Here is a 19,068-nt window from a genome sequence, read left to right as displayed (position 1 = left end):
AGGGCAAAGTTCAAATGCTATTTTAGTATTTGTTTGCCAAACTGTTAATGCCACAATACCCCACAAGTAAACAATGGTTTTGAAAGCTTGTTCTTCAACTGTAAAACTTAATGGTCGCCTCATAATTGTAAAACAAAATCTTAATATATTATAATTTTTTATGTCATATATAAATATTTTACTACACATTTCCTTGCATAAATTCCAAGTTATATGATACATAAACAACCACTAAAACCTGCCAAAAATACATTAAAATGTATACACTAAAAATAGATTTTAACTTATATGATGGAGGAAAAAATTAGCTCACAACTATGAAATAACTTTAGTTGCTCACAGCAGGAGAAATCCTAAATGCAAAGTCGTACATAGGACACCTATATCAAAATGTTACTTCAACTCTAAAAATATCCTGTACTTCAGGTGTTCAGTGGCAAATATTAACTAATCAGTGGGTCCCGCGGTAAAACACAAGAGATCATTGTGCGGTATTGGCACTGCACACAAAACTTGTCGGTTAGCAAACAGTGTCTGTTACGCAAGTACGGACAGTGTGTGTACCCAGACCCACAGCCCGCTTCTCATTATTAAGCAGAATTGCTGCAAAATTCTGCACGAATGACTGCGAGGAAAGCAAAAAATTACAATATTACTACTTTATGCAATTCAGACAAAAATACATCTAGTTTAACAACAGAAAATTGTCTTTGCAAAATCTTAACTTTTTTGCTTAACTTCCAAATTTGTATTTAGTATATATTTCGAAGTCTTTTTCCATTCATACACTTCTAATACTGGTAGTGACTCTTTCTGTTAATTTACAAACAAAATGCCTACAATAAGCGACTTAAGGTAAAATGAATGTTCTTAATTACAACATGAAAATGATATCGATAAATGCGATGCCAAACTATCTCAATTAAGCCATTTTCTAATTTACCGATTTGCAATTAACTGATATGTGTTACTGACATCAAACTTAAACACACTACAGTTTTTAATTTACACAAAATTGCTCAAATTGGTATAGCTGAAAACAAAATTTGGTGATGCTCAGATGTTGTCATTAATAAATTGTGCAGACCACCAGGAAATGTTGTAAGTTCTTTTAAAAAGTTTAAAGACAACAAACTTTTTACAATGCAGCGTTCCCTCAAACTAAATAATTGTTTGCAGAGCATTGTAAGAAGTAAAAAACACAAGGTATAAGAATTCTAAGAAATCAATTATTAATTTTATAATATGGTTTAAAACTATTTTGGGAAACCATAAGAATAAAAATTGTATATTTAGCACTGTCACACTTCATACACACTCGTACTTATTATTAAACAACAAACTTTAGCAACACATTCAAGTCTCAAAGTTAAAACACAAAGGATAAAACACTTTATAAACTTTTGGGCACTGATTGTCAAGAAATAAGACCTCTAGCAAGCGTAACAACTCATGCAAAATTGAAACTTCTCACAAAATAAACTTTCTGGAAAAAATTTCAGCCTTTAAACTGTTGATTTGAGGTTTTTTAGGCATTCTCTGAGTAAACGATATACTAAATTACTGGTGCTAAAAAATATATAACCTAACAATAAAAATCAAATCAAAAAACATAAAAATACATCAAACACTTAGTTTTTCATTTCATTAAAATTACAAAACTTTTAGTGATTCTAACTTCCAAGTTTGTCGGAATAAAATGCAAAATACCTTCAACAAATTTTAGCAAAAAAAATAATACAGCGTTGCCAAAATACTTTTAGAATACGGAGAAGCTTCACAGAAAACCAGTTTGCAATAAACTACTTGCCCAATAAATCATTACTAGCTCGTTAAAAAACCGCAGAAAAATAATAATGTAATCATTACATCATCAGCTTGTTGAGGGCACAGTTTAATCCGGACCAGTACGGTAAATCACAGAAATCGTAAATTACATCGTAATGTCTTAGTGTGTGGTCTGCCCTTGACCTTACAACACACTTTAATGCAATATCTTCTAAACTGTGCGTACTACTTGTAAAACATGGTGTCTGTCTTTGCTTGTTAGCTATTTTTTTCATCTGGCCGTCTTTATACACTATTTAAACTCACAACTTCTTTAAAGATTTGCTTTCTCAAACGAGTTGGTACTTATACTACAAACCCACTAAACGCTTAATTGCCAGTAACAAGTTTAGGAATAAATAATAAACATGTAATAGCGACAAAGAGTGCGTGAGCAATTAATAATAATCATTAAGGAACACATAGTGTCCATGCAAGTTTTTAAGTAAAATGAACGGCACTTTACTGAAAGTTTAATTTTTAGTTTATTTTAACATTGTTAAGCCTACGTAGCAACAATTTCTACACTGGAAAATCTAATTACTGCTGAAATTTATCAATTTTGTCGTTCAACTAGTGTGATGCTAAACAAAAACACTTTGGGTTGTTTTTTCAAAAACTTGTATTTGTGCTGATGTTTCGCCCACCAGAACGGAATTGCGAACACAAGCGTTCTTGAAAATCAAGAGGTATTTTGTTTAGCACCACACAAGTTAAATGACAAATTTGTTATATATGCAACCTGGTGGGCGAAACGGTTGTTCCGTATTTTTACTGCTGAAATATTTAACCATAAATCTGTAGCAAAATGTGGTGCTGTACCAAAGCAGTTTAAATCAAATGTCAAACGCCTGTCTGCAAAAAAACATCTGTAGCGAATCTAAAATAGAAGCGCACCTGTTCCTACAATCAAAAGAATAATAAAACAATTGAGAGACAATTTAACAAAGCGGACTCCATTGTGACGATAGTTTTAGAGTGACGTATCAATTACCTTCCACTTCAAAGAGCGTTTGACTTCAAAAATCGCGTAAATCGGTTTAAACAAGGATTTTGACACATAGCCGAACAAGCTTTGTTTTAGCTTTTGTTTCACAGCGAAATCAACTTCATACACAAATAAAAACGGCTTTATTTCCAATGTGGCATTTATTGTTAGTCAAGTATTCGTCTATTAACCCCAATACATTATCGGCATTTAAAGTAAATAACTCGATTTTAAATAAAGTCTAAATTAACAACAAAGCAATAGTCTAAAGCAGTGGTTCTCGGTAGAACGACTAACACAATAACTCACGGCACAAGCCTGCTAATTATTGGTAGGTGGCGCAACGGAGCATAGGCCTTTGCAATGGCAATAATTGCTAAGTCGTTAATTTGCTGAGTCAGCAATTATTGCTATTGCAAACGCCTATGTTCCGTTGCGCCACCTACCGGAAATTAGCAGGCCTGTGCAATGAGTTATTGTGTTAGTAGCTCTACGGTGGTTCTCAACCTTTTATTGATCGCGTACCACCTAACGATTTTTTCTATCGCTGCGTGTCACCTAAACCCTGTTTACATAGGTGGACTAAGAAATAAACCTGTTTTCCTGGACTATCTAAAGCATATTTCTGAAACCAACAAGGTTAACAGTTTAACACATTTGTCGTTCAACTGGTGTTATGCTAAACAAAATACTAGTTGTTGTTTCAAGAACTTGTATTTGCTGACGTTTCGTCCACCAGAATGGTAGGGCTTCTTCAGAGCAATGAACGAATAATACAGTGGGTACAGAGACGAAAATGTATGGAAACAGCGAGATACGATGCACAATAATTACATTAGGACAAAGGCTTTCCGTGAAGAGTTGCGTGTGCTACAAACTGACAGGGTGTAACTAATACCCGATATTTGATGGGGAAGCCGGACGCAAAATGTCGCGGAAAACTGGGCTCAGGCTTTTGCCATCGTTGCGATTTAAAACATTTGAATTAGAATTTATGAGGCAACTTTCGAAGACCAATCTTTTCGACCAATTCGGTTCTTGTTTCAAAATTTGGGCGTCATTCCAATTAATGCGGTGATCAAATTCCAAAACATGTTCGCATAAGGCGGACTTGTTGACGTCCATGTTTTTGACTGCCACTTTGTGTTCCTTGAGGCGTGAATTTCGATTTCGCTTAGTATGACCAATGTATACCATATCACAATCACGACAAGGAACCTGGTAAACAACTCCTGTACGATGTTGTGGTATAGTGGCATCTTTAGGTTTCGGTAGCAACTGTCCAATTGTTTTAAGACAGTGGTTCTTTACCGGGGTTCGATCGAACCCCAGGGGTTCGGCAACGCCGAATCAGGGGTTCGTCGAAGGTCTTTTTGAAGTGCAGTACAAATACTCGTTTTTGACTTTAGGGTCTATAGTCGCTAAAAATGGCAATTTGTATTTGCCAGATATCAAAACACTGGAAGGTTAAACTTATGCAGGGTTGTTTTAAACATCTCGAAACAGTTTTTGTGGTACTAAAAAGAGTATTACCCATATGTATCAGACTTTTTGTGCGCCTATTGTGTGCCAACAATGCGAACAAAACAGGTACCACAAGCATCATCATATAGATTATGACATCATAAACACTTAAGACTGATCTCCTCGCTGTGCAGCTCAATCTGTGTACCGAGCTAGAAATTAATCTGGGCTTTTTGGGCGCTATTAGATGGTGAATACATAATATCAACCAAGTATTTTAAAACAAAAATAAGCAGGTAAATGGCGGCCGTTGGTGAAATAAGAATCTGCGATGCGGCCGTCCTAGCAAAATGGTTGTGCACCACTGCACTAAGGTTTTAATTTCTTTTTTGACGTAACAAAGAGCATTGTTCGCGTTGTTCCTAAGCACAAACACAACGAAATTTTGTTGGCAGCAAAAACTTATTTCTTTATCTTTTTCATATTTGTGTACAGATGCTAAAAATACAATGCTTCATTTTGGTAAAAACTAAAAATTGCCGGAATTAAAGCAATCCTGAAACAAGTTGCTTGTACTATTGTGTCAGAATTTAACAAAATGACAAACAGTAACTGTTACCACTACGTTTGAACAAAAACTAATTATGACCTACCAAACAAAATGGGGCAAAAACCTAGGATGTAACTTTGGGGTTCGACCAAAGGCTGAAGAATATCGTAGGGGTTCGGCCGTTATAAGAAGGTTAAGAACCACTGCTTTAAGAGCTTTCATTTCCACTTTTACTCCAGCGTCGTTCAAGATTCGTTTGAGGCGCTCTGATACACGCCGGACATAAGGTAAGCAAGTGAATGATTTAAACTGTCTGTTCTGTGAGGTGGTTGTGTTACGTGTCATGCGGTGCAAGTTACGTGGGAAACCGTTATTCCTTAATACGCGTGCAATGTTCTTGCATTCGTGTTTGTGAACAACCGTATTCCTGATATGAGTGGTGGCTCTGTTGGTAAGCGTTTTGGCGACTGTAAGTTTTTGGTGCCGTGGATGGTGTGACGTAGCCTTTTGTTTTGCTATTTTAGGTCAAGATACCAAATATGGTCATACCTGCCGATGTTGTGATCATAAAGAGACAAAGGAACGAATTCCCGAAAGTTTCAAAGTTGAGCATGTCATCAATTCCCGCTCCCCGATGTACGTAAGCGAACTGAGACATTCCGAAAATCGAATAAATAAAGCGAACTTTTTACAGGGCAACAAGAAAAACATGATTTTAAATTCAACATTTCTGGTTTAGTTTGAAGCAGTCAAGCAATAGCTCAAATTGCCTAATTTATTTATTTTTTAATTTTTATAACTGTTTTCTAGCAAAATGTGTTTAAAGTTTGACGATTTTCTTCTGTCTTATGTGAGCATTCAGTTTATAGAGAAATAGGTATATATATTTAAGAAAACTATGATAAGGTTTTTTACATCATGGCTAACTAAAAAAATATTTTGTCAGTGGGTTGAATCCAATCTTTACCTTGTGTATTTAACACAATATATATATCACATTTTTACAAATCCTTACTGGCTAAATATATTCATGTGGACAAAATCATATTTTAACATAAAACTTTATGAGCAAAAATGCCGTGGTTATTAAACTTAGCTTAACTTAAAACTGAACATTTTATTAAGTTCTATCTAAACTCTTGTAATTATCTAAACTGGTCTAAAATATTACAATTTATTTTGTTTTCTTCCTGCAGCTTGTTTGATTTTCCATAAAATGTTGATGGATTTAGATAAAAACTTTCATAATCAGTAGATGATTTTCACACAAGGTATGTTTATTATATACCTTATTTCATCCATATTTATTATGTGTTTTTGACACAATATTCTACGCTTTCAAAGCTTTTCAGCGCACAAACTTTTGAAAAAATATATTTTGCAGTTATTAATACGCGTATTTTGAAATTAATATTCATCGATATGAATGTCATAACGCTGCTCTATAAAAATCTCTTGCAGAGTTTTCTCCGCAACACAAGCTTTAAAATAAGCACTAACATAATGTCCTAGCAAATAGGAGTCGTGTCAAAATATTAATAACAATATGCCATATTCACCCAAATCATATGCGATGTGCGCTGGCCTCAAAACTTAGCGCAGCACTTTGAAATTTATAAATGTTATTCCCTACATTCATATCTTTAAAATGAGCCATCACTCGAGCTTCTAGCAACCAGTTGGCTTTACCAAACTCGCATTTAATAATTCATAAATAATATTCGACATCAACCCAAAAAGTATTCGCTGTGCGCTGGCCCTAAAATTCACCGCTGCCCAGTGAAATTTACAAATGTTAATCTCTACAACTATACCTCTAGGCCCCTGGAGTTACCCTGTTAGTCCCGCACAACAAAATGTTTCAATACATATATTGAATGACCAGTTAGCTGTGAAATGTGCACAGGTAGAAGACTGACTGTCACTCTACATCAAAATGTTCAGCACAACATCACCACAATCAGGTGAGTTTAAAATCTACAAATAGCAGCAGTTGTGGAAAAGTCTACTGTTTTTATGTTGTGCAAAAAAAGATTGGTTATTAGTAGTGATGTACCGAATCGGCTAAATTTCGATTCGGCCGAAACCGAATATTCGGCGGTTTTGCCGAATAAATTCGGCCGAATCAACCGAATCATTTATGACGTCACGCAAAGTCGTACGTTACGCGTTTGACGTGAAAAAAATGTTTATCTACCAGGCAGCCAGTGCAAAATAGTTGTGTTTCGTCCTTATTTCACTTCTGTGGGGTTTAACATTGCCTTAAGCATGATTGGCAACCTGCCAATGAATTACTAATTTTTTTGACTACCGTGGGAAAAACGATAATGTGTTGAATAAGATAAACATTGACGCAATTTTCGTTATGTTTGGGCTTTTGAAAGATTGCGTGGACCTTAATAAGCAGAAAAGACACGTTTAACGCTTTAAATTTGTGTTCGTAAAGATTCGGTTTCGGCCGAATCGCAACAAATTATTCGGCCGAAACCGAATCTTTGCAAAAATGATCGATTCGGCCGAATAAATTCGGCAAACCGAATATTCGGTACATCTCTAGTTATTAGCAACTACACTTTGCCAAGTTTTACTATCAATTGTGAAGCACAGAACTACACCTACATTTGCAATGAACAGTATGTATCTGTTTAATTCTCAGTAGAAACCTGGATGTGTTGTGCATAACAAGTCAGTCATCAATCCTCAGTGCTGTTTTGTAACCACTTGTTTAGTCTGTGTCTAAGTTTCATTGGTTTGAAGCAATATCTCAAGTTTTTAGAAAATACAGGCTAGATATTATGTGGTTAAAACCATTGTTGTCCTTGCTTATATAAGGTTGTTCATTAATACTGCAGCAAACTTTGCTAAGCAAACAAGTACCAAGTATTTTTTGTCAGCCTCAAGCAAAATGGTATTTGATTTGTTAATTGTAACAAAACCTAGAAGTAAAAGTAGTAAAATAATCGTTTTAATGTCCACTTAATAACTGACAATTTTTGTGTGAACAATGATTATTTTAGTGAAACTGAAGAAAATCTGCTTTGCACAGAAGATTAGATAAATGGAAGGATTATGAATGTGACGAAAATAATAAAGTGTTTCTCCACACAAGCTATCCAAAGCCGAAAACAATTAACTCATCAGGACAACGAATAACATTGCGGAATTGTGGGTTTGTGTCAATGGTAGTGAATTTAATTGGTGGAACTTATATGGTTGAAAATGGTTATTAAACTTAGCTTAATTTGAGTGGTGTGTATCCCTAAAATTGAACATTGTATTATTTTCTATCTAAACTTTTGTGTAATTTACTAAACTGGTCTAACATTTCTTTAATTCATTTGTATTTCCTGCAGCTTGTTCGATTTTCTATAAAATGTTGATGGATTTGGATGAAAACTTTCACTAGTAGATGATTTTCTCACAAGGTATGTTTATTATATACTTTATTTCATCGGTGTTATGTTATTGGTTTAGTTTACCCTCTAGACCCCAGGGGTTACCCTGTTAGCCCCACACAATAAAATGTTTTAATGCATACATTAAATGACCAGTTAGCTGTGAAATGTACACAGGTAGAAGACTGACTGTCACTCTACTTCAAAATGTTCAGCACAACATCACAACAATCAGGTGAGTTTAAAATATACAAACATTGGCTGCTGTCTTTAATCTACTGCTCTTTTGTTGGGGAGAAAATTCTGGTCATTGGCAAATTCACTTTCTCATGTTTTCACTACAAATAACTGGAACGTACAAATAGTACTAACCCTGTTTATGCATCTGTATGCGCTATGCAACAAAACAGAATGACGTTATAACCAGTCAGTCATCAAGCAGGAAGCCTTAGAGCTGTTTTGTTACCACTTGTTTTGTTGTGTAGTAAAACAAAATACATAATTGCATTTAGTCCCATATTGTTTAATGGATTGGATTTCTTAGAAACAAGTTTTGACTTTTGTAGTGAAGCAATTCAACTAATCTTTAATTGAACTTATTACATCAATTCAAAAAGCTGTTTTGTTAAATAATGTTTAGGACTAGCAGCTTTTTTATGAAAATATGTATTTTTCTTTCTGCTTGTTTCACAGTAATCTAATAAAATGAATTTTCTTGTTTGTAGAAATCAGCATTTGAACAAACGGAATATTTTTACAACATAACAACAAACAAGACCGGAAAATTTTATTACAACAAATATAAAGATCTCATTAGTGGAAATATCTACAGCGCATTGTCTGAATTAAACACAGGTGCATTTAAAATTGAAACCATTTGTGTGTTTATGAATGCTATTTTCCAACACTAAAGAAACTAAAGCATTACAACAGGAGCTTTTACCCTATATTTCTTTTACACAAGCACTGTAAACCAAGAGGGTTTACAACTTAGTATTTTGCAATAGATGTTTTTCTGTAATTTTGGTTAGTTTAGTGCAGGGTCGTGCAACATACGGTCCGCGAGAGCTATTTGTGTAGCCCACGCTGATTGCGTCAAGTAGTCCATTGTTTTATACTTTTCACTGTTAAATCATAGGAATTTGTTGTTTAGCATTTTTGACATTGCATTACAAGGTAAAATTTAGGCAAAGTTCTCTGGTTTAAAATTTTGCCCTCGTGGACCCTTGAAAACAAACCAGGGACCCTTGAGAGGGGCAAACTGCAGGTTTGAAACCACTACAATAAATGAATTTTATCAAATTGTATCAAATTGGCCCTCAGCATCATTATGCATGTAAATTGTGGCCCATTGCGATAAGCAGTTACACACCCCTGGTTTATTGCTATCCCTATTCATAGTGAGGTTAGAGGTTCAAATTCCAGGCATCTTCTTAGTGATCAATGTAACAGCCTTGATTTTCTATAGTTGATCACAATTAAACCCAAAAGTTGCGCAGCTGATTTCAATCCGGTGATTGTTTAAGTGCTATTATGCAGCTTTGCTTGCTATGCTTCACTGATGCTTGTGTCCCATTGGATCATGACGATTTTATAGACTTTCAACTGTTACTAAACCTGGATATTTATGTGCGTATTGTTGTAAAACTTTTTCCTATGTTTATGTGACAAAAGGCAAAATTAGTTTCTATGCTGTTTTAAATGTAACAAACTTTCTAGATAGATTTAAAAATCATACTTAACCCCTGAAATGCTTTTATACTATGATTGTAACTTTCCTGACTTATCTCAAATAATAACGCAAACAAAAATACTCAGACATTATAAGTCAAATTTTCACATAATAAATTGACATATTTACATAACCTTTTGTACATGACGAAAACCAGATCGAGTATAACAAGATTTAACAATGCGAAAACTGCAACAAATATTTGTGGGATATTTACTATTTTTAAGTTTATGGTTGTTTCATTCTCTGATCTCAATCACTCTGTCGCCTTCTTCATCTGAACCAGCATTGTATCTCACAGCTAAATCAGATAAGCGATTTGTAGATGCCCGTAGAATGGACAATTTCTCCATCAGCCATTTCTTTGCCCTGACAAGTTGATCTTCTATTGCTTTAGAGTAAAGCAAGGGATTAAGAGCGCTGTTGATTGGCAGCAACAGACAAGCACTCAACACATAAGCATCTGGTGGCATCTTGATTCCTCCAATACTCAAATATCCCATGACACAAATTGGAATCCAGCAACAGAAGTCGGTCAAAATCAACCTTGAGATTCTCTTTTGCATCTTGGAGCTGACATCATTGCTTCGAGACCTTTTCATGCGGTTGCTTTGCTTGTAGATGAGAACATATGCAATAACCATATAGATGAACATTAGGAAGTTGATTGTGATGAGGAAAGTTGAATATTCCCAAGCAAATTCACTGGTTGTGGCAAACAAACGTGGCATACAGACACTTGTTTCTCCATAATATCCAAACTCTCCTTTGATTGGGTTGCGAGGAAATGTTTCCTTGATAGTTTTTTTTACATCGTTCCAACTTTCTGGTTCTACACCAGTAATTCTTTGTGCAAGAAGTGACATGTTTTCCCTGGAAACAAAATCATTTCCAAAAATGTTGTTTGGAAACCAAACATCAGTTGTATAATATTCCGAAGTGACTTTTAGTAATGGAATAGTTGCCAAAACAACAGCCAAAATCCAGCAAAACAATTCAGCAAGTAAAATTCTAAAAACACCTACACTTCGAATTGTAAATGGTTTAAAAGCTGATGTTAGACGAAAGGTTGTCATGGCTGTCATTGTAATCGCTGATGCCTCTGAAGAAATAATTGCAAGTGCTCCAAGTCCTGAACACAAACTACTTGACCTCCACTCCTTATCAAATAAACAGTATGTGCCAGAAAATTGAGCTCCATGTACTATAACTACAAGCAGATAAATTCCCATGAGAAAATCTGAGAAACAGAGGTTTAGAATGAAAGCACTAGTAATAATAAAAACATTTTTGTTTCTGTCTACATTCCATAAGCTGTGAGCAGTTGTAATGAATACAAACAAATTTCCTCCCAAAGCTAACATAGCTGTTATCCAGAAAATTGCTCGGTATATTGGATTGGCAATCATTTCGTTGACATCTGCTAAGGCGTCCCCAGCTAAGTTTACACATTCATCGCTTCCGTCCGAACAATCGCGAATTCCATTTTGCACCAGTTTCCATTCAACCGACAAAGGTTGTTTGTTTTTGCAATAAAATCTGATTTTTTCACAGCGGCAAATGGTTTAATCAGATTCATTGTCGCAATCAATAATTCCGTCACAAACAGTTTTTCTGTCAACAGAAACCCTATTTTTGGTTTTGCAATAAAAACGGGTTTTGTTACAAAGTTCAGGAAATTCATCTGAGCCGTCATCACAATCGACATTTCCGTCACACACCTGAGTGTTTTCTATGTTGATCTTTTCTTTTGAGAAACAATAAAACATATTTGGACAATTCACTTCACCATATAAGGACAGGTCATCCCGAACTTTTCCATCACGTATTGAGTCCAATAAAACTCTGGCTTCAATTCCCCTACCCAGCCTATACTGAAACCTTCCTCTCAACAGTTTGTTGTCAGTTCTCGCACACTTAAATATTTCGTCAAGTCCAAGGCCTTTATAGTTTTCTGGTAAACACTGAATTTGTTCCAAATTATTTGCAGACAAACAGTATTTTGTGTTTATTTGATCAACGCATTGCACGCTTGAGTTGCACAACTTTCCACTTTGAACTGAACAAACAGATTTATTTTGGCAATGCATCTGATTTGAAGGACAAGTACCCCTTATATCATTACACAAACTTTGATTCAAGCACAAACACTCATCTGACATATCAAAGCAATCCACTACACCGTCACAAACCTGCTTGGGTGAAATGACCAACTTTTTATCCAAGCACTGAAAACATTTGAACTGTCCGTTTGCAAAACAAAGATCAGATTTATCAGAACACTGAGCCACTGAATCGTAAACATTGGTTTGTGGCAAAACACAAACACCTTGTCTCGATGATCCAGAGCATTTAAACCCAAAACCAGATTTTATTTCATTACTATTGTCATTACAAGTACTAACTGAGTCACAAAAATCACTTCCAGCTATGATTTTTTGGTTTTTGCAGATGACATAATTCTGACAATATGTTTCTATTTTGTTACAGTTTGAAGAAACACAAATCACATTCTTACTTTCACAACTGTTGATGTCATCAGCACACGATGGTTGGATTACTGTGTTGCACTCTGCTGGAACTGTGGAATGTACAAGATACCTGGCAAGTTGTTCACTTTTACAAGTTGTGGCAAACATTGTGCAAGATTGACATGTAAAGTTGGAAACTGAACAAAGTTCGTCACTTCCATCATAGCAATCCTTAAATCCATCACCAATCCAGTCAAAAGGTATGCATCTGCCATTAGATGGGCAATGTTTGTTACCAGGATCACACGGACATCTGGCATAAACTCCAGAGCAGTTACATGTGTAATGTGTCTCATCACTACCATCAAAACAGTCACGATTTCCATCACATAATAATAATCGGTCAATACAACTTCCACCTATACTGATATCGCATTGTTTCGTGCCAACACATGCACATTGAAACTTGTTAGCTGGACAAGTGCAATTAACTTCATCACTCCAATCTCCACAGCTATTATATCCATTACATTGCTGGTCTTTGTAGATGCAACCATTGTACGTTGTGCAGTTGTTTGTTTTGTAACAATCACATTCAAACTCTCTATGAGCTGGACAAGTGCAATTAACTTCATCACTCCAATCTCCACAGTCATTACGTCTGTAGCGGTTACAACACTATTGTGCAATGTTTATGAAAACGATTGCATGTTATTTCGCAATAACGTTTCACACCACGAAATGGAAATGTTTACCCTCATTTCTGCATAGACTAATGTTTATATTTCCGTTTCTATGGTAGTCATAAGTTATTTTCAGCCATTTTTCGGGTTCCAGAAAGATCTAACAGTAAACATAGTGTTTATTCCCTTATGACACATATTTCCGTCGGTATTTGCAATGTTTCCGCAGTTGTGATTCGTATTAGAACGCGTCGTTTCCACCCTGTGAATAAGCATATGGTGTTCACCAAAAGGCGCTATGGCACTATAAATTACATGGCTACCTTAAAATAAATAATATAGGTAATATGAGAAAAAGAATTCGTACACCGGCCAAGGTTTCACATTGTTATATAAGCGTAGACTTTGATGTTTTCGCCCTTCTATTAGTGGATTCTATTTGTTCCTGCTATTTCCACCGGGAAAGCGGCTATTTTCGGCCTTCTATTCGTCGTTCTATTTGAGGCTATTGGTGGCTTCTATTTCCACCGGGAAAGCTTCTATTTTTGGCTTCTATTTTTATCCCATGTGGAAGTGTAGCTGATTTGGACGTTCGCCTTTAATGTTATTCAAGAATACAAAGAAAGAAGAGACATATGTGTGGCTGTTAATCAGTCAGCTGTTATTGAGATGCAAAGATCAGACTCACCAAACAATTTGCAATGAACATCATAGTTCACACCGTAGCGGTCCTTCACAGGCCGCCATCTAGGCAGCAGCACCTACAAAGTGGTGCCCACGAGTTGCTACAGATCTTCCGAACTCACTTCCAGCGCAGGCAGATGTCACTTCAAATTGGTACTTTACGAGCAAGGTTCGGACAGCACGTTCAAAGTGATGCCCCGAACGGTTCGAACAAGTCGTCATTTGGACAAGGGTTACTCACAGATTGCCCTGACGCTCGACCGAACTTGCCAGAGACTTTTCGAGCACAACCAAACATTTTAGTTATGTGCAACGCCACTGACATCCCAATGGAATCAGAAACAAAAGAGGAGGAACAACTCGACTACCAAGATCACGAAAATGACATTCACGCGGTCGCCCCGACTGACATCTTTTCCTCTGTTAAGTAAGTTCGTGTGAAATCTGCACTTGACAATTTTCTGTGTTGTAAAATATATATTTTATTCGCTTAGTAACACTTTTCAAGATAAATTGGTTATGTTTATTCATCGATGTATGTTGCATGTTAAGCTGCGTGCGTGTATATAACTTATCAGTAAAAATTGATATATATTTTTGCTAGTGTCACGTGTGCTTCGGTGTGTATCACCGTCAATTTATGTTTCACGTTTCATGTCAACGGCCTTTGTCAAGCCGGAAACGTTCTTGTTTTGCTACTAACGCTGCATGATATATATTGACTCCCTGGCTTGAGCTGTTTAATAAGATCACACATTTTCCACACACAAATTTCACATGTAAACAACCAACTTGTCAAAAACAAGTAAGCTCAGTTACGCTGAAGACAATTGCCCAAACCCAAGAAAACAAGCATCCTAACCGAAACACGACGTCGTTCTACGCCATATTTGTCTGCATGGTGCATACCACTTTGAGCATCGAGCTCCATCTGTTCACAAGTCTACAAAAAGATATTTTGAGCAACAAGCTCCAACTATTTTCAAGTCTGCAAAAAGATATTTCGAGCAACAAGCTCCAACTATTTTCAAGTCTACAAAAAGATATTTCGAGCAACAAGCTCCAACTATTTTCAAGTCTACAAAAGACATTTCGAGCAACAAGCTCCAACTATTTTCAAGTCTACAAAAAGACATTTCGAGCAACAGGCTCCAACTACTTACAAGTCTACAAAAAGACATTTGGAGCAACATGCTCCAACTATTTACAAGTCTACAAAATTATGAGCTACGAGCTCCAACTATTCACAAGTCTACAAAAGATATCTTTGAGTCTGAAACTCATGACTCGACGTAAAGCGATTCCAAGTCGACTTATCGTTTTAAGCAATACAACTACAACAGAAAACAAAGATCTACCATTTGCGCATCGGCGACATATTCCCCAGCGAATGCCTGATCAGAAATCAATCTAACTATATGCGTTGGTGATCTTGGACATAAAGGTTGCGGTTTTGTTGACCAAACGTAGCCCTGGCCAGGCTACTGGCAAGTTAACCAGTCAAGCTTGATGTCCAGTCGAAAGTTTTCCCACATTAAAAAAATTCTTAATCGAAAGGGATGCATAAACGAGGTCCCTGGTATCAAAAATGTTTTCAACCTACTAAAACATAACGAACGACACTTCCTTTCAAGTGGGTACCAAAGTGCAACAATTGGCACCAACTAAATTATTTGCAATCGTCATATCCATGACCAGTTTTGCAGTGCTATTAAGCACCTGTTTACCGGGCACGTCATCACACACGTGACGGCACAGAAACAGATGAATTCAGACGTCAAACAACAACAAGATCAACAGGAAGCACTTCGCCAACAATCAGCAAATTGAGCTTTTCACACGGCGTGAACATTTTAGCCAGCCCTTCACTCGTAAATAGTTTAACGCCTACAGCAAACTTGTTCACATATGCTCTTTCACTTAACTTCATACATCGTTCTGTTAAGATTAGCTTCCAAAATTTTAGGGAAGAGTCAATATATATCCGATTAAATGTCATTAACTTGTGTTTCGCCAGTTTATACGTACAGACAATATTTTCCTCCGTCTGACCTTGTCTTTACGACGTTTATTGTTTTCCTTACGATATTTATTCTAAGAGCCGAAGAGTCAAACCCTTATTGACAAGATATATAATTATTATGTTCATTTTCCGTCTTTAATTGTGCATATTTTCCCAACGTATAAATCCCCACGTGACAGCGCCCACCGCCATCTATTGACCAATTTCGCTTGTCGCGTGTCGCTAACGACCATTAATATTGATAAAATGTGTTTTTCATTCAAACACATTGTGCATCCTTTTTGGGGGGGAGCTTTTGTAGCGGTTACAACACTATTGTGCAATGTTTATGAAAACGATTGCATGTTATTTCGCAATAACGTTTCACACCACGAAATGGAAATGTTTACCCTCATTTCTGCATAGACTAATGTTTATATTTCCGTTTCTATGGTAGTCATAAGTTATTTTCAGCCATTTTTCGGGTTCCAGAAAGATCTAACAGTAAACATAGTGTTTATTCCCTTATGACACATATTTCCGTCGGTATTTGCAATGTTTCCGCAGTTGTGATTCGTATTAGAACGCGTCGTTTCCACCCTGTGGATAAGCATATGGTGTTCACCAAAAGGCGCTATGGCACTATAAATTACATGGCTACCTTAAAATAAATAATATAGGTAATATGAGAAAAAGAATTCGTACACCGGCCAAGGTTTCACATTGTTATATAAGCGTAGACTTTGATGTTTTCGCCCTTCTATTAGTGGATTCTATTTGTTCCTGCTATTTCCACCGGGAAAGCGGCTATTTTCGGCCTTCTATTCGTCGTTCTATTTGAGGCTATTGGTGGCTTCTATTTCCACCGGGAAAGCTTCTATTTTTGGCTTCTATTTTTATCCCATGTGGAAGTGTAGCTGATTTGGACGTTCGCCTTTAATGTTATTCAAGAATACAAAGAAAGAAGAGACATATGTGTGGCTGTTAATCAGTCAGCTGTTATTGAGATGAAAGGATCAGACTCACCAAACAATTTGCAATGAACATCATAGTTCACACCGTAGCGGTCCTTCACAGGCCGCCATTGAGGCAGGCGTGCCTACACGTCCATCACATTGCCAGTCTTTGCTAATGCAACCAGATCCAGTTGTGCAATTCTTTGTTTTGTAACAAGGACATTCAAACTCTCTATGAGCTGGACAAGTGCAATTAACTTCATCACTCCAATCTCCACAGTTATTATTTCCATCACATTGCCAGAGTTTGTCGATGCAACCATATCTATTTGTGCAGTTCTTTGTTTTGTAACAATCACATTCAAACTTATGAGCTGGACAAGTGCAATTAACTTCATCACTCCAATCTCCACAGTCATTATCTCCATCACATCGCCTGTATTTGTTGATGCAACCAAATCCATTTGTGCAGTTATTTGTTTTGTAACAAGGGCATTCAAACTTATGAGCTGGACAAGTGCAATTAACTTCATCACTGCCATCTAAACAATCTATCCTTCCATTACATCGGTACCACTCCCACACACACCCAACACGACCTTTACAAGTTGTATTGAAGCAGTCACACTGAAACCTGCCTTTAGGACAAACGTCACCAAACTCGTCGCTCCAATCCCCACAGTTGTTCCACCCTTCATTTACCTTCGACATCTCAATACATCCTGGTTTGTCCCCACACCGACCAAACTTGTGACAAGCACATTCGAACATTGAAGAAGGGCAGGTGCAGTTGGGACCGCGGTACGGTTCCTCGCACACCGAGAGATTTTCAGGTTCTGTAAAAAAATTGTAAAAATAATTTTTACAGAAAAATAAAATGATGCACAAGTTGGAAAGAAACACATCAGTTTAATTTGCTATAAAACATGTGCTGTTAACTTTTGGATTGATTTTGATCGAGGTACGCTTACTTGTATAAGGTCGAGGAGCGAGACTGAAATCCTCACCCCGACATTCACCTTCCGCGCATCCGACGAAATACAATAGAAGTAATAACCACAGCATGTTTATGATTTCTATGTAGCAACTATTAATATAAGGGTTTAGTTTTTTCCTGTACAAAAACTCTTGTTTGATTCTTGTCTACCAAGGTAAGTGAATTAATTTGCAACTCCCAGGAAAAATAAAAAAATACACCCAGTTATTTTTTGCGCTTTAATGTTTGAGGGGAAGGCTTGGGTGGTTCATTTTTATTTCAAGTTAACGAACAAACTCTAATGGAGTTAAAATCAGAATCCGAATCAAAGATTTTTGCTAACGAAAAATCAGATCAATCCTTGTTTTAGCACAGAACAAATTAAACAGGAAACCACCAGCATTTGATCTCTCAAAATGGATGATAAAATTGAATCAAACCCGGACAACCTGATTAATAGTCACACCTTTTACGCAAAAAGAAATGGAAATATCTAAAACCTAATGAATACTGTTTCCCGGGCGATAACGGACTTTCCCGTAGAATTTAAGAATTATTTTTGGTAATTTCCTCAGGAAAATTTTATAGAACTTGTATACAATATTTATTTAACAAAAGAACTCCCCTTACCCATAAAACGCGCAAATCAAGCTAATACCCCAAAACAGGACAAGGTTGTATTAAACAATTGGCATCCAATTTACATTTCTAACGCAGATTACAAAATTATCAGCAAAACCTTCTCAATGCGACTACAAAAAGAATTAAATAAAAAAATTCTACTGAGCAAGAATGCGTTCTGATTAATAGATAACATACAACAAATCCATTACAACCTGCAAACTGCATTGGAATATAACCACAAAAATCAACCCCCCTTCGTATTTGCGATGCTTTGTATTGTAACTTGTTTAGAAATAAAACCTGCGCGTTTTATCTCTGTGATAGTAATGATATTTTATGAAAATATCACTTTTGGGGTTGGTAACGTGTAACAACCACCTATATAATGCATTGTAACAGAACTTTAGTGTCGCCAAAGATTATTTTTTAAACCCAGCGGAATTAACGCACGTATGGTAACCCTTATGCAGGGGTCGGCAACCTTTTTTCTACTGCGGACCATTTTTGAAACTGAAATTTTATCGCGGACCGGGCTTCAAAAAACTACAAATATTTAACAATGAAAACGCCTAAATTGCTATATAATCCCCGGGATACTTGGGCAAAATGTTTTGAAGCATTTAACCTAAAAAATTGTACGGCCCGGTAACGAACTCGTCGTTGCCGACCACTGCCCTAATGTACACCAACCACGCTCACTGACTTTAGTTCGAAAA

The 19,068-nt window shown here is 36.4% G+C and overlaps 2 protein-coding genes, 2 long non-coding RNA genes and 1 pseudogene across 5 annotated transcripts in view; 1 reads left to right on the top strand and 4 right to left on the bottom strand.

Annotated features, from left to right (window-relative positions):
* Positions 1 to 3,706: 3,706 nt before the first annotated feature.
* Positions 3,707 to 5,749, bottom strand: LOC145218133 (uncharacterized; annotated as a pseudogene).
* A 281-nt stretch (positions 5,750 to 6,030) lies between these two features.
* Positions 6,031 to 19,068, top strand: part of LOC145220280 (uncharacterized) — a 100,348-nt gene continuing 87,310 nt past the window's right edge. The window contains exons 1-6 of one of the 2 annotated variants that reach the window (XR_013858068.1): positions 6,031 to 6,100; positions 6,736 to 6,793; positions 7,876 to 7,994; positions 8,183 to 8,254; positions 8,402 to 8,459; positions 8,950 to 9,079. This is a non-coding gene — a long non-coding RNA (uncharacterized LOC145220280). Of the gene's footprint in view, positions 6,101 to 6,735; positions 6,794 to 7,875; positions 8,255 to 8,401; positions 8,460 to 8,949; positions 9,080 to 19,068 lie in introns of both variants that reach the window. The other variant, XR_013858067.1, reaches the window with a different exon arrangement.
* Positions 10,038 to 17,879, bottom strand: LOC145218132 (uncharacterized). The gene is made up of 4 exons (XM_080085531.1): positions 17,724 to 17,879; positions 17,154 to 17,588; positions 16,900 to 17,077; positions 10,038 to 11,516 (listed from the first exon to the last, which is right to left on the bottom strand). Exons 1-4 carry the CDS (start codon positions 17,815 to 17,817, stop codon positions 10,196 to 10,198), a joined length of 2,028 nt encoding a protein of 675 aa, XP_079941657.1. The 5' UTR covers positions 17,818 to 17,879; the 3' UTR covers positions 10,038 to 10,195.
* On the bottom strand, positions 11,515 to 14,183 carry LOC145220275 (uncharacterized). Its single transcript, XM_080087533.1, has 2 exons — positions 13,799 to 14,183; positions 11,515 to 13,372 (listed from the first exon to the last, which is right to left on the bottom strand). The coding sequence occupies exon 2, from the start codon at positions 12,593 to 12,595 to the stop codon at positions 11,522 to 11,524; it is 1,074 nt and encodes a 357-aa protein (XP_079943659.1). The 5' UTR covers positions 12,596 to 13,372; positions 13,799 to 14,183; the 3' UTR covers positions 11,515 to 11,521.
* LOC145220281 (uncharacterized) lies at positions 16,296 to 16,888 on the bottom strand. Its single transcript, XR_013858069.1, has 2 exons — positions 16,823 to 16,888; positions 16,296 to 16,396 (listed from the first exon to the last, which is right to left on the bottom strand). It is a non-coding gene; the product is annotated as an uncharacterized LOC145220281 (long non-coding RNA).

The sequence above is a fragment of the Phallusia mammillata genome, chromosome 3 (genome assembly GCF_965637545.1).
Source record: "Phallusia mammillata chromosome 3, kaPhaMamm4.hap1.1, whole genome shotgun sequence".
In the NCBI taxonomy this organism is placed as follows: Eukaryota; Metazoa; Chordata; class Ascidiacea; order Phlebobranchia; family Ascidiidae; genus Phallusia; species Phallusia mammillata.
This window is presented reverse-complemented; position numbering and strand designations above follow the sequence as displayed.